This window comes from Phragmites australis, chromosome 10 (assembly GCF_958298935.1).
Source record: "Phragmites australis chromosome 10, lpPhrAust1.1, whole genome shotgun sequence".
Taxonomy (NCBI): domain Eukaryota; kingdom Viridiplantae; phylum Streptophyta; class Magnoliopsida; order Poales; family Poaceae; genus Phragmites; species Phragmites australis.
The window spans coordinates 32,283,507-32,297,732 of NC_084930.1; the positions used below are offsets into that span (position 1 = coordinate 32,283,507).

Consider the following 14,226-nt stretch of genomic DNA (forward strand, 5'->3'; position numbering starts at 1 on the left):
GCAGCATCGGGCCTCTCACTAGTTGACACCTCACCACTGGGCCACTGTGGGGACCACCGACGAAGGACTTCTCAGGCCCTCGGGGAACTGTGAGTGCTCGGGGGCTACTGTTCGCAGCCCCGAGCACTTTCTCCCAGAAATGCCCTTTCTTGGTCCTCGGGGAACCGAGTGCTCGGGGGCCACTTCACGGCCCCGAGCACTCTCTCCCGGAACTGACTGTTTGGGTCCTCGGGGAACCGCGTGCTCGGGGGCCACTGTTCACGACCCCGAGCACTCTCCCGGAACTTGACTTTTCTCGTCGTCGGGGGACTTGGGTGCTCGGGGACCACTGTGCATGGCCCCGAGCACCCTCTTCCCGGTACTTGGTTTTCTCGGGTACTCGGGGAACTCGGGTACTCAGGGACCACTGTTCATGGTCTCGAGCACCCTCTCCAGGAATTTGGTCTTTTCGGACCTCGGGGAGATATCCCCCGAGGGAGGGCGCCACGTGACACTCTGCTGTTCTGGCCTCGGGACTCGGGGACCCCCGGTTCCTGTGTCACCGACAATATCCCGCCGAAAAAGGATTTTAGGGTCGGAAGGGAATGAAATAAAGAAAAATAATTGGTGGTGGTCTTACCCACTGGGTGCTGCCGTGTTGCCTTAGACGCCAAAACAAACGACTTAATAAACGAGCTTATTTTATTTTTATATTTCAAAAATAAATGTCATTTTGAAAAAAATTGTGGAATCAAAAACGACAACCACCTGTATAAAAAAAATAAACCGACTGCCGTCCCAACGAACGACATGTTAAAAATAAAAAAAATTACATTCTATTATTTTTAAAATTCAAAATATTATTAAAATAGTTATATATTTTTTTAAAAAATTGGTAGTATAGAGATATTATCATCTAGCTCTCTAAAAATTTTCAATTATAGGTGACAATAGCTTAGTTATGCAGTTTTTTCAAACAGACATCTATTTTACAATTTTTTTATTTTCGAAATATAAATAAAAAATTCCTCAATGAACCAGCTGCGCCTCCAATGTGGTTCGGGCCCACATAGACGCCAATCTTGACTGGCCCAGTTAGTGGGCCGACGTGGACGCTGACGGAAAGCCCGGCCCATATAGGGGCCCGCAGTTACGACAGGAGGCTTAGGAGAGCGAGCCCGATAGCGCGTCGTCCATTCGGGGTCTCTCTCGTCTCGTTGCGTCCGCGGCCCCTCTTCGCTCTTCCTTCCCCTCTCGGCGGCGGCGGCGGCGGAGGAGGAGATGGCGCATCGGCTGCTGCGGGACGCGCAGGCGGACGGGTGGGAGCGGTCGGACTTCCCCATCATCTGCGAGTCCTGCCTCGGCGACAACCCCTACGTCCGGATGGTGACGCATCAAACCCTAACCCTACCTACCCGAACGATTCCGTGTACCTGGTGGTTGGCGTGGTAGAGCGTCGTGATTCATTCGATGCGCGCCGCGGTGGTCGGGTTGATTCGTGGTTTTCGTATGCTGGGTGGGATCGGGGCCTAAGTTACGCTTCTGTTTGGGTGCCGCGTGTTGTGTTTGTAAACGCGTGGCCTTAGTTGCTTCCGTTTTAGCTCTTGATTTAGGCACTTTTCAGCAAGATATGATATCATGTCCTGGTACACTCTGTTTTCACTCTATACAACTCGCCCGATTGTTGTGCTGGGGAATCTAGGCATAGATCGCCCACAAAGGCAGCTGTCTGTTTCGGGGTTTTGCATTGCCATTCAGGTGTTGTTTCAGTAATTTCATGTCAACAAATTCACTAAGTAGCATTTGGTAAAAAGTGCGCTGATTGTTGATGGTTCTACAGGAGCATTTGGTAAAATTGAACTGCTTGATTTTTATCATATGTGCCATATAGTTGAGAAAATGAGAATTAGATTTAAGCAAGTTATACTGGCTAGCAAAACAAGATTAAATTGTAATGCAGAAGGCGGGACATGGTGTCCGGGTTCAAGCAAAGAAACATGGATGAGAATACCATTACAGTCAAACATTTACTATTATAGTCAAACACTCCTTATTGTTGCATTTAGTTTGCTTCAGTATTTCATCTAGATACATTCAGTGTCTTACTACCTTTCTTGATCTTCTTGGCAGTTAAGAGCAGAATATGACAAAGAGTGCAAAATATGTGCACGTCCTTTTACTGTCTTCCGGTGGCGACCTGGTCGGGATGCAAGGTACAAGAAGACAGAGATCTGCCAGACATGCTGCAAGCTGAAAAATGTCTGCCAGGTCTGCCTGCTGGATCTTGAATATGGCCTACCCGTTCAGGTCCGGGATACAGCGCTTGCTATCAATTCGAACGATGCAATTCCAAGGAGTGATGTCAATCGTGAGTACTTTGCAGAAGAGCATGATCGCAGGGTATGTTGTTTTTCATAATTGAATCCTGGTGCCATTGTTAGCTACTTCTCATTATACTTGAAATCAAGTACTGGTTGTGCATGCATTAGATTTTTGTCATTTGTACTGCAGTCCATGTGTTTCCAAATACCTGTTCCATTATAGGATGACACATTAAAAATTGATGGGCTGACCTACCTTAATGTACTTAAGAAATATGAGATGGATGCACTTAAATTATAATGATAACAAAATGATACCCTAGTCTGCCATAGTGGAAGTGCCTTGCACTTACTCTTTGCTTATGTAGTCCAATATCAACTTCTTGTTGTTTGTTCCTCTTTAACCTGTGAGTAGTTGTTCCTGATGATAGGTTATGTATATAAATGTAGGCCAGAGCTGGCATAGACTATGATTCTTCCTACGGGAAGGCCCGTCCAAATGATACCATTCTGAAGCTTCAGAGGACATCACCATATTACAAGAGGAACCGAGCTCATGTTTGCAGTTTCTATGTGCGTGGTGAATGTACAAGAGGTGCTGAGTGCCCATATCGACATGAGATGCCTGAAACCGGCGAGTTATCTCAGCAGAACATCAAAGATCGTTACTATGGGTACGTGATGGTGCTATGCATACATAATTTAAAGTTATATGTTCGTGGTTCTCTGCGTGTATTATTATGCCACATTCATAGGTCACCTATTATCATATACGAGTTAGAACTTGACGTATATATATAAACCAGAGACTACGTTTGAGAGATTGGCCCTTTTTTATTTATATTGTTTATGATGTTGAATATGTTTCAGCGTGTGCCAATTGTTACATTGTGGTGTCTAATGGATTTGTTACTTTTCATTAAGCCAGATACTTTGCATCACTATATTGTCATCATGTGTTCATGAAGTCCGTCCTAGTTCTTTTTGGAGTCTCTTGCAAAAACTAGCAGATAGCTACCTATCATGCAATGCTTTGCTTGTATTAGACTTGAATTTTAGCTGGCATATCGAAAGATGCATATTAACCTTTTATTTATCTCTGTTGTTGGGACATGCAATTTTTAGTTTATATCGACTTTAAGATGATACCACCAAAAAATTAGAGGTCTCCAGTTTCTGGGGATGGATACAAGCATCTGCATGGTTAACTCACCTGAATACAAATTTCATTGCTCATGTGCATGGATGCACAAAATGAAAGAACCCTTTATAGTTCTTCCATCTGTGTGGTCACGAAACTATCCAAAACTTGTTTGTAAAGTTGAACTCGCAGCTGTTTCTTGGGAAGCGGTTTCCCAGCAATTGTGCTCTAGTTATGCTAAACACTGATGTTCTTAGGATCAAGTTAATGAGTTGGGACTGAGTTAATCCTTGTTACAAACTGCTGACTGAATGTATCTATTTACTTTACTTAATTATCAATGTTCATTGTTTCCTCTGCCTTGGTTTCTGACAGTCCCTTTTTACTCTCTGCAGAGTTAATGATCCAGTTGCACTGAAACTTTTGAGCAAGGCTGGTGAGATGCCATCCCTGACACCGCCAGATGATGAGAGTATAAGGACTCTCTACATTGGTGGACTCGATAGCAGAGTAACTGAGCAAGATTTGAGGGATCAGTTTTATGCCCATGGTGAGATTGAGTCCATAAGGATGGTACTTCAACGTGCATGTGCATTTGTGACATACACTACAAGAGAAGGCGCTGAGAAGGCTGCAGAGGAGCTTGCTAACAAGCTAGTCATCAAGGGTGTGCGCCTGAAGCTCATGTGGGGTAAGCCTCAGGCTCCAAAACCAGAGGAAGATGAAGCTGGGAGGCAAGGGCATGTTGCCCATGGAGGATTGCTCCCTAGGGCTGTAATATCTCAGCAGCAGAGCGGCGACCAACCTCAACCACCTGGGATGGAAGGCCAACAGCAACCAGCACCAGCATCATACTACTTCAACATTCCAGCACCACCAGCAGCAGAGCGGACTATATATCCTTCCATGGATCCCCAGAGGATGGGTGCTCTGGTCAAGACACAGGACAGCGAAGGCAAACCAGGGCCACAACCAGCTGGGCAAGCTCAGCCATCAAGCAGCTCGGCACAGAGCTATCCTGCGCCACCTCCATACTACCATGGTCAGTACCCACCATACTATCCACCATATGGTGGCTACATGCCTCCACCTCGCATGCCGTACCCACCGCAGTATCCACTATATCAGCCGATGCTAGCACCACCAGCACAAGGACAAGCTAGTTCATCCCAACAACCAGGGCAAGCAGCAGGACAGCAGCAGCCGCCTCATGGTCCTCCTGCTCAGCAGCAGCAGCCTCATGGCCCTCCAGCTCAGCAGCAGCCAGCTCAGAACTGAAGTTCTTAAAGATGTTGAATATTGCTACCGTTGTAATTTCCGGAATTTGCTCTGCAGGAGAATGTAACCCTTGTTGGTTATCAACTTTTGTATTTCCTAAATTGTGATTAACAACAATACTTTGTAGTATTGCTTATCTGGATTTTAAACCGAGGGATATACTGGATTTATCCTGGCACTAGATTTTGTGTTGTCAATTATGCCTTCTGAGCATTGTGTTTATCCTTTAGGGAAGATATATAAAAGCCTTCATCTTTTTTTCCAGATTGAGTTACCAACTCAGGCGCAAAAACTACTGCCACCAGCTTATATTTGACGCCTGTAAATATGAAGCAGCATCGAAACATGTCGTTTGCCGCAACTTGTAAAAACTACTTGCCACTTGGATACCGACGCCCGCGTATAATTGACGTCTGTAAATGTGAAGCAGCAATGGAACTTGTTGCATGCCTGCACAAGGACCCGGTAATCTTGCACCAGTTCCTTCCGTCGATCATAGGATGATCTAAAAACTTGGTACGTACGACTTGTTCTTCTAGCTGCATGTTTGTCAGATCCGTGTCGTCATTTGACCTGCTTGTCTCTGATAACGGTATTCTTTTTGGTCACCGATTATATTCGATGGAAGCACAACTAACTTCACTGCTGGCTGCTGAGGCAGGAGCTGACAATTTTGGAAGGAAGTGAACATGTCTCGTTGAATAGGTAGGAACGGCCCTTAGATCTTAAACCAAACCAATGACATTTGTTGGGTAGATTAATTACAATCGTGATCGAAGACAAGTAGTCACACGCACGCATGCACACGTGAGTATTCACGTGATCGAACATGCTGCAGGCGTCCTTGGCTGCATACAATTTTTTTTTTTTAACACCGGACCTCTTTTACCTAGGATCTTTATTGAAGGCCACCGGAGGTGTGACGTTCGGGATCGAATCCTGGTGAGCTCAGCTCTACCACTTACCTTTACCACTGAACTCCTTGCCCGCTCGCATATAATTCTTTTTTCCATCCGGCATGGGTCTTGTTGGCCTAGTTCAAAAAAAAAAAGTTCCACCATAACTAAATAACTAAGAAAATAAACTAGCAATTAGGTGGAATGACACTTTTAATAGGTGGAGTGGGTTTTGGGTTGAAAAAAGAAAAGAAAGAATGCATCCTAAACAAAACTTGTCACGATGGTGCAAGGTACTTGTGGGTACCTAGACCCTGAGTACATGCAAGGCTGCCAGCTCACAGATAAGAGTGACGTGTACAGCTACGGCGTTGTTCTCCTAGAGCTGACATGTACACCGGCAAGAAGGCGTTCAACCTTGAAGGCCCTGAGAATGAGAGGAGCTTTTCGATGAGATTCTTGTGCGCTATGAAGGAGGGCACACCCATGGACGTCATAGGGAGTAGTTTCTTGGAAGCATCAAGAATAATAATGACCTTGGGTTGCTCGAGGAGGCCGCAGAGCTTGCGAGGCAGTGCCTGGAGATGACAGGCGAGAGGCGGCCTTGGATGAACGAGGTCGCCGAGAAGCTTGACCAGCTGAGGAAGGTCGTGCAGCACCCGTGGGGGCAACATGACCCTGAAGAGATGGAGAGCTTGGAGATGGTCAGCACCGGAAATCAGTCCGGACGCTAGACTTAGCCCCATCATACCACAGATTCATAGTGATCATGTTATGTGTATGTATATACTCCTACTTCTTTTTTCAGGGTAATGTATGTACTTTTTTTCCATGGTTACATTGCTTTGGGTGAAGTGAGTGATCTGATTTGCTTGGATACCATAAATAGACTTTTTTTTTGCAGTAACTAAAATTGTTTGTCTCTCTTGTTATTCTTGAGAGAAATAAAGGTTTCCCTTTTGGCCCCTCTTTTCACCCCCTGTCCTTTCAATTTTTCTTCCCTGAACTAGTGAAGCCGGACTGCCTGAATGCTGGACAACCAGATGGCCTGCCTGCTGGAGTTTGGACGTTGAGACCTGAGCCCACCATATTACCATGTTGATCATCTTGTATAGTTGTATTCACGCATGTAAGTTCCATTGCTTTGGGGGCCGAGATCTGGTTTGCTTGGTTACCACTGTTGGCGGTTCGCCGTAACTAAAATAGTTCAATATCTTTTGTTATTTCTTCGAATGTTTCTCTTTCTGCTCTCTTGTCCTTTCTCTCTTTTCTTGGAGGAGTATGAATATTCCAATTTTGTAAATTGTTTATTGGATTTCATGTCGTGTTAAGCCTCTGTACAATTTGTCATTATGAGTTTATGACCTCTCCGAAATCACTGGCATGCTCCCTGTTCTCAAGAAGAAGGATTCGGTGGGGAACACACTGGACCACGAGTGAGAATTAGATCTGAGCAAAGTGGGCGATCCAGCCAGAGCCCGGCTTGCTACGAAATTTACAGCCCACCGTGATTACAGGGCCGGACCTTGGTAGAGGTTCCAGGCCCCGGTATTACTTAGGTCTAGTGAGAACAGTATTCTGAATTTTTTTTATATTTTTAAAAATAAAAATTGCAAATATATGCATCGGTTTTTGAAAATTGCAGATATAGATATGTTGCCTTCCAATGGCGACATATTTAAAAATAAAAAATATTACGTTCCAATGCTTTAAAATTCAAAATATTATCGAAATAGTCATAAAAAACTATATGGTGTAGAAGATATTATCATATAGCTTAAAAAAAATCAACTCAAACAATTATTTGTGCAATGAGAAATAAAAAATATAAATTTCAGGACTGAAATTTGTATTTTTTGTTTGTCACTCTTGACAGATCCTGATATTTGTCTTCAAGTTGTAAAAAAAATACAAACTTTATCATTTTTTAAGCTCCGTAGCTTCGATTTTCAATATGCATTGTGTGAGTACTGTATGTGATGGTGTAAGTATTTACGTGCGTCTATAAATTGTATGAGTGTTTATAAAAAAAATGTTTTCTAAGTGTCCGAGAGATAGATTGGTCCATAGAATTTTTTCAATAAAGAAAGGCATAAAAACCTGAAAAATGGACGGAGGCCGTGTGTCCATCGACAAGGGCAGCGATGGTCGCGATGGCGACACTCAGCGCAACATGTCCGCGAGGGCAGAAACCACCGACAACCCGTGAGGACACATCGCTCGATGTGCGATGGTCGAAGGTGGAGGGCGACATCGAGGTTCGGAGAGTTTGACATCGCGCGGAGGGTGGGCTCAACACCCGGAGGAGACACGGGCGGATATGTCGGGCACAACGCATGGCAACGGGGGCAGCGACAGGGAGCACATGGTGAGTTTGGCTCTCCTCCCAATCCCTCAAACTTCTAGCACTACCTGCTTCCTAGGGAAATTAAGTTTTTGCCACTCTCTTCGTTTGCCACTCTTCAAATACCATCTACTTTATTGTCTCTGCATATTTGCCACTGGAGAGAGGAAAACTCTTAATCGTGTGCCATTTTAGCCTATTTTCGCTGCCACTTGGGGGCGATCCAACATGCAATGCATGGAAAATGACTTCTCTCTACCCCTGGTTGTGAGTGGGAGGTGCTAACGGAGCTACGAGAGCCCGACAAGTCTAGCCACCGTGCCGTCGCCAAGTACATCGCCGACCACTTCTCGGGCCTCCCCGCTCGCCACGACACGCTCCTCTCTGTCCACCTTTGGTGCTTCAAGCCCCAGGGCCTCCATGCTCTCCCTCTCCCACCCGCACCTGCACCCCAACATGTCCTTCACCGCACTGCGCCACCGCACACCCCATGACCGGAAGCTCATCTTCACCACACCCTGTGACCAGAAGCTCCTCTTCACCCCGTCCAGCTCTACTAGCCCTTCCACCTGCTGCTATCGCCTTGCCGGCCAACTACCGCAACCTCAACCTTGGTCAGCGGCTCGAGGTCCTCCGGGACCGCATGGGCCAGTGGCATGAGTACGCGCCCCTCATCTCCGCACTCGCCTGGGACGGGTTCACGCTGTTGTCCATCGAGGAGGCCACTGGGATCTTCGGTGTCGAGCAGAATCTCCTCCTCATGGCAGCGCAGGTCCGCGACTCGCTCCTCAATGAGAAGGCATTCCTGACCAACCTTGTCCCCTTCTTCGACCACTACAACACGCCCGAGCTGTAGTTCATCAATGCCTGCCAGCGCACCAACACCGCTAAGCACGCCATCGACAACCGGCTCGACCCCAAAGGGCATGCGGGAGCTAGCGCGCTCGATGAAGGACTTCCCGCACCATCGTGGGGATGACAACTGGGAGGCCTTCACAAGGGGCGTCCCCTGCCGACTACCTTGCTTACGCGCGGTTCCGCCAGTCGTGGGAGGCCATCGACGTTGAGGACCAAATCGCGGAGCTTGAGCACGCGCTACAAGTGGTCGAGACTGAGGCGGCCAGGACGCGAGTGAAGCTCGAGATGGAGCAGGCCAAGAAGAAGGCCACCGGGGAGGCAGTGGAGGATGCTAAGGATGACCCCAGCACGAGCCTCGTGGTGATGGTGGTGTGGCTTCAGTACGGCGAGGTGGCCGTGGTGCAGGAGATGGACAGCGTCGCGGTCGTGCTGCCTCACCATCTCCGTTGTCATCGCATGGGAGGAGGACACTACTACCTCGCGAGGCGAAGGCACCAACGGCGGCGGCGACAGCAATGTCAGACGACTCAGACGATAACGATGCGAGAGGAGGAGGGGGCAAGGGCAGCGATAGCGGGGGGGGGGGGGGCAGGGGTAGCGACAAAGGAGGGCAGCGGCAACGGCTAGAGTAGCACACGACTCGAACAGGAGCCCCCTCGAACAGAATCAGCCAAGCTGAAATAGAAGGGAAGGGGCAACTTCATCATTTCTCTTATCTTGCCATGTTGGAGTGTCCAGTAGCGGGAAAAAGGAGATAAAAGTGGCACATTAGTAAAAGTTTTTCTCTCTCCGATAACCAATATATAAAGACAATGAAGTAGGTAGTATTTGAAGGGTGGCCAACGAAATGAGTGACAAAAACTTAATTCCCCCCGCTTCCTATCCAAAACCCTTATCTATCCCCAGTTCCCAGTCCACCAACGGGACAAAGGATTGAACTGTGCTGCTTTCAGTCGGAGAAAACAATGGATCGAATTATTCCTCGTGTCCTTGTCCCGTTGCAATCCAGATTCTGCGTTGAATTGTGGCGTGACCTCTATAATTTTCGACCTAGCCAATCCAAACAACATTGTGCGTTGAATCTAGTGTGGCGTGACGCAGACTTCAGACAGAGGCAACACGAGTTGTAAAACGGTTTACTACAGTTCGTCCAATTAATGTACATTTTCTTGGGATCCTTTCAGTGCGGTCACAAACTCACAATAACAGAACTTGTCAATAGTACCAATCCACCAACTGAACAATAAACAATGTATTGAATTATTCCTTATGAGTGCTAGTCCTATTGCAATCCAGATCCTGCCTTGAATTGAGTGTGGCATCAACTCCAAAGTTTTTGACCTAGCCAAACAAAGATTTTTTAAAAATTAATATTATTTTAATGAAAAAATGTAAAATTAGTATCAGATTTGGCAAAATTGCAAGAATAAAAACATGTCGGTATGTGCAAAGGCGAGTTGAGGATTTCAGTATGTGCAATGCCGATTAGGGCCTATCAGTGTTCCCTATGCTGACTAAAGGTGTCGTCACAGGGAACACCGTTAAACTTTTATTCTCGTAATCTGGTGTTATTTTTAAATTTTCCATTAAAAATAAGAATTGAAAAAAAATCGCCAAACAAAACCATGCGTTAAATTAAGTGTGGCATGGCATCAAATTTGGAGAGAGACAGCACGAGTTATATGGTATTCAGTACATTTATTTAATTCATGCGCGCCAGTATACAGCTTCTTTAATTGCTTTATTTAATTGTATGCTTACATACTTTGAAGGTTGAACATGTGCAATGGCAATTTTTTTAGGTGAAAGTTTTCCCAATGATCCTTTCATTGCCATCACTGTAGCCAAATTTGTCAAAGTTGTTGTTAAGATAAAGTTGGTAGGATATAAACGCCTCGTAATTTTGGTACGAAACTTCTAGTTGAGGGAACCTCTTGTCACGTCCAAATAAATTCATGAGATGTAACTGAATGAGATGGGAGACTTTTGCTGCTAGTTGCAAGTTTTCATTTTTTTCAGTGAGGAGGATTTAAGAATAATAGAAGCATGTCGGCGTTTCCTGTGCTGACTTAGGGTCATGTTGATTAAGGTCTATCGGCAATCCATATACCGAAACCCTCTAAGCCAGTAGAGGGAATATCGATAGATTTCTATTCTCGTAATTTTGTAAATGCTGGTGCTATTTTTATAAATTTTCATTTAAATAATAATAATTAAAAAAATCGTAAACAAAACCACGTTCTGTGTTAGTGCATTGAATTAAGTGTGGCATGACATCAGATTTGAATAGAGACAGCACGAGTTATATGGTATTCAGTACAGTTGTTTAATCCATGCACGTCAGTATACATCTTCTTTAATTGCTTTACTTAATTGTATCTTACATACTTTGACAGTTGAACATGTATAATGGCCATTTTTTTAGGTGAAAAATTTCCATTGCCATCACTGTAGCCAAATTTGTCAAATATGTTGTTAAATTAAAGTTTGTAGGATATACACACCTCGTAATTTTGGTACGAAACTTCTAGTTGAGGGAACGTCTTGTCAGGTCCGAATAAATTCATGAGATGTAACTCAATGAATTGGGAGACTTCTGCTGCTAGTTGCAAGTTTTCATTTTTCAATGAGGATTTGAAGAATATTTTGGGAGAGACAACTGAATTATCAGTGTCGTAATTCATAGACTTCTCCAAAGATAATAGGCTGTACATAGTTTAGCATCTAGTTGTTGAATTCTCTAAAAAGGATTATTCAACCTTTTGCCCTGAGGTGGAAGTTGGAATAGGGAGATATTTCACTCAATCGAAACAGCCATGCCCTGTCAGAAGGGTTAAAAACAGTAGCATGTATTTGGCGGTGCCATAAGATGATCATATAATCATCTCATTTTGCAGCAAAAAGAAAAAAATCTGGTTGATTAACAAAGTAAACGTCGAATCACTATATATAGAGACTAATGTGCCATCTGTGCTCATGAATCCAAGCAGAAATTGTAACACACCATAAGAAACTATGTACTACTACTACAAGAACTCTAGTGATGCAGTACCTATGCTTCTGCTGCTAGTCTTCAGCCTCACAGTTATGCAGCAATTCCAAGCCAAGACGGTGGCTTTGCCAGGCTCCAGCTGCCCGAAGAGTTGTGGTGAAGTTGACATCGTATACCCATTTGGGATTGGTGCCGACTGTGCAATGGAAGGATTTGAGCTCACTTGGAACAAGACTATGGACGGCCGCAGCAACGTGACGTTGTTCGGCAACACCCCGGTGCTGAATATATCACTGCTCCATAGTCAGGTTCGGATAAAGAACTGCATCTGGTCCATGTGCTATGACCGCTCGATCAACGACAGCAAATATATTTACGTGAGACTGACACTCCAAAGCCCACGATATTCACATTCTCAGAGCAGCTCAACATGTTCATAGTTGTCGGCATCAACACGCTCGCATACATGATCGGCTCGACTGTGAGTTATCTCTAGCAATGATCATCTTAACGCGACAGTGTTTTGGGAAGAAAACGCTGGCATGGCCCCGGTGATATTGAACTGGGCAGTGGGCAACGAGACCTGCGATAGTGCCAAGAAGAAAGCAGCTTCATATGCTTGTCTTAGCAATAACAGCGTGTGCATTAATTCGGTCCATGGTCGAGGCTACCTCTGCAACTGCACTGAAGGCTACCATGGCAATCCTTACCTTCCTGATGGATGCCAAGGTCCGTATTGCAAGCATACTTTGATCGATGCATACAAATATAATCAAGCCTTATTCAGTCCTTGCAAAGCAGAGCACTAAGTATGATACTGTGTTTGCAGATATTGATGAGTGTGCTGTCAACGTTCCACCTCCATGCCCTGGGCAGTGCATCAACACACCTGGGAATCTCTCTTGCCCAAATCAGAAGCCTCCAAGTTCCTCGCACTCTGGCACTGTATTTCTAGTTGTTGGTAAATTACTCTCTCTCTCTCTCTCTCGCATGGATTTTGTTTGCACATGATTGAATTGCAATAGCAACGATCTGAATACCGCACAGGTCCATGCATCGGGGTTGTAATTGTAGCCATAGCCATCACCTGCACATAACTGATCCGTGAAAAGAAGAAGTTGGCCAATATCAAGCAGAAGTATTTCCAACATGGTGGGATGCTGCTGCTGCAGGAGATAAGCTTAAAGCAAGGCACTGCATTTTCAATCTTCACAGAAGCAGAGCTCACTGAGGCAACGAACAAGTTTGACGACAACAACATCCTCGGCCACGGTGGCCGTGGCACCGTCTACAGGGGCACGCTCAAGGATGGCAGTCTGATCGCGATCAAACGGTGTGTATCAATGACCAACGAGCAGCAGAAGGAGTTCGGGAAAGAGATGCTCATCCTTTCCAAGATCAACCACAAGAACATCGTCAAGCTATTGGGTTCCAATGCTTGTCTACGAGTTCATCCCCAATGGTACACTGTTTCACTTCATCCATGGGGACAATAGCTACCACATCATCCCCTTCTCGACTCGGTTACGCATTGCTCTTGAGTCTGCCCAGGCCTTAGCTTACCTGCATCCATGGGCATCGCCTCCGATCCTTCACGGCGATGTCAAATCTTCCAATGTACTTCTCGACGAGAACTATGCCGCAAAGGTATCAGACTTTGGGGCCTCAATATTGGCACCGACTGACAGGTCCCACTTCGTCACACTGGTGCAAGGAACTTGTGGGTACCTAGACCCCGAGTACATGCAGACATGCCAGCTGACAGACAAGAGTGACGTCTACAGCTTCGGCGTCGTTCTCCTGGAGCTGCTCACTGCCAAGATGGCTTTCAACCTTGAAGGTCCTGAGACTGAGCGGAGCCTTTCACTGCGCTTCTTGAGCGCCATGAAGGAGGGCAGCTCATGGACGTCATAGACGATCGCATCAGGAATGATCATGACACTGGGTTGCTTGAGGAGGTCGCCGAGCTTGCGAGGCAATGCCTGGAGATGACAGGAGAGAGGCGGCCGGCAATGGAAGATGTTGCCGAGAAGCTGGACAGGCTGAGCAAGGTCATGCAGCACCCGTGGGTGCCAGTGCGACATGACCCTGAAGAGATGGAGAGCTTGCTCGGGGAGTCGTCGGTGGCCAGCTTGGAGATGATCAGCACCGGGAATTTCAGCATGGAGAAGAGGATTGTGCATGGACTGCTGGAGTCTGGGCGCTAGACTTGGCCCCATCATACCACAGATTCACAAGGATCATCTTATGTGTATCTACGTGCATACTTCTCTTTGTTTTAGTGTATTGTATGCATACTTCATACTTTTCGAGAACGTATGTATACTTCATAGTTACACTTGTTTGGGAGAAGTGAGTTATCTGATTTGCTTGGATACCACTAATGGTATGTGTGTGTGGTAAATAAAATTGCTCGT

The 14,226-nt window shown here is 45.8% G+C and overlaps 1 protein-coding gene and 2 pseudogenes across 1 annotated transcript; all 3 read left to right on the forward strand.

The window, feature by feature from the left end:
• The first annotated feature begins 1,160 nt into the window (after positions 1-1,160).
• Positions 1,161-4,900, forward strand: LOC133930786 (zinc finger CCCH domain-containing protein 49). The gene is made up of 4 exons (XM_062377518.1): positions 1,161-1,365; positions 2,110-2,379; positions 2,751-2,974; positions 3,837-4,900. The coding sequence occupies exons 1-4, from the start codon at positions 1,261-1,263 to the stop codon at positions 4,717-4,719; spliced, it is 1,482 nt and encodes a 493-aa protein (XP_062233502.1). The 5' UTR covers positions 1,161-1,260; the 3' UTR covers positions 4,720-4,900.
• A 3,444-nt stretch (positions 4,901-8,344) lies between these two features.
• On the forward strand, positions 8,345-9,444 carry LOC133930255 (rubisco accumulation factor 1, chloroplastic-like; annotated as a pseudogene).
• Positions 9,445-11,832: 2,388 nt separating this feature from the next.
• LOC133930256 (wall-associated receptor kinase 2-like) lies at positions 11,833-14,016 on the forward strand (annotated as a pseudogene).
• The last annotated feature ends 210 nt before the right edge of the window (positions 14,017-14,226 follow it).

Bases quoted from the DNA above. Each gene is read 5' to 3' on its own strand.
- LOC133930786 (XM_062377518.1), top strand. From the start codon at position 1,261: ATGGCGCATCGGCTGCTGCGGGACGCGCAGGCGGACGGGTGGGAGCGG. The intron at 1,366-2,109 runs GTGACGCATCAA...TCTTCTTGGCAG, and splicing joins ACAACCCCTACGTCCGGATG to TTAAGAGCAGAATATGACAA. The intron at 2,975-3,836 runs GTACGTGATGGT...TACTCTCTGCAG, and splicing joins ATCAAAGATCGTTACTATGG to AGTTAATGATCCAGTTGCAC.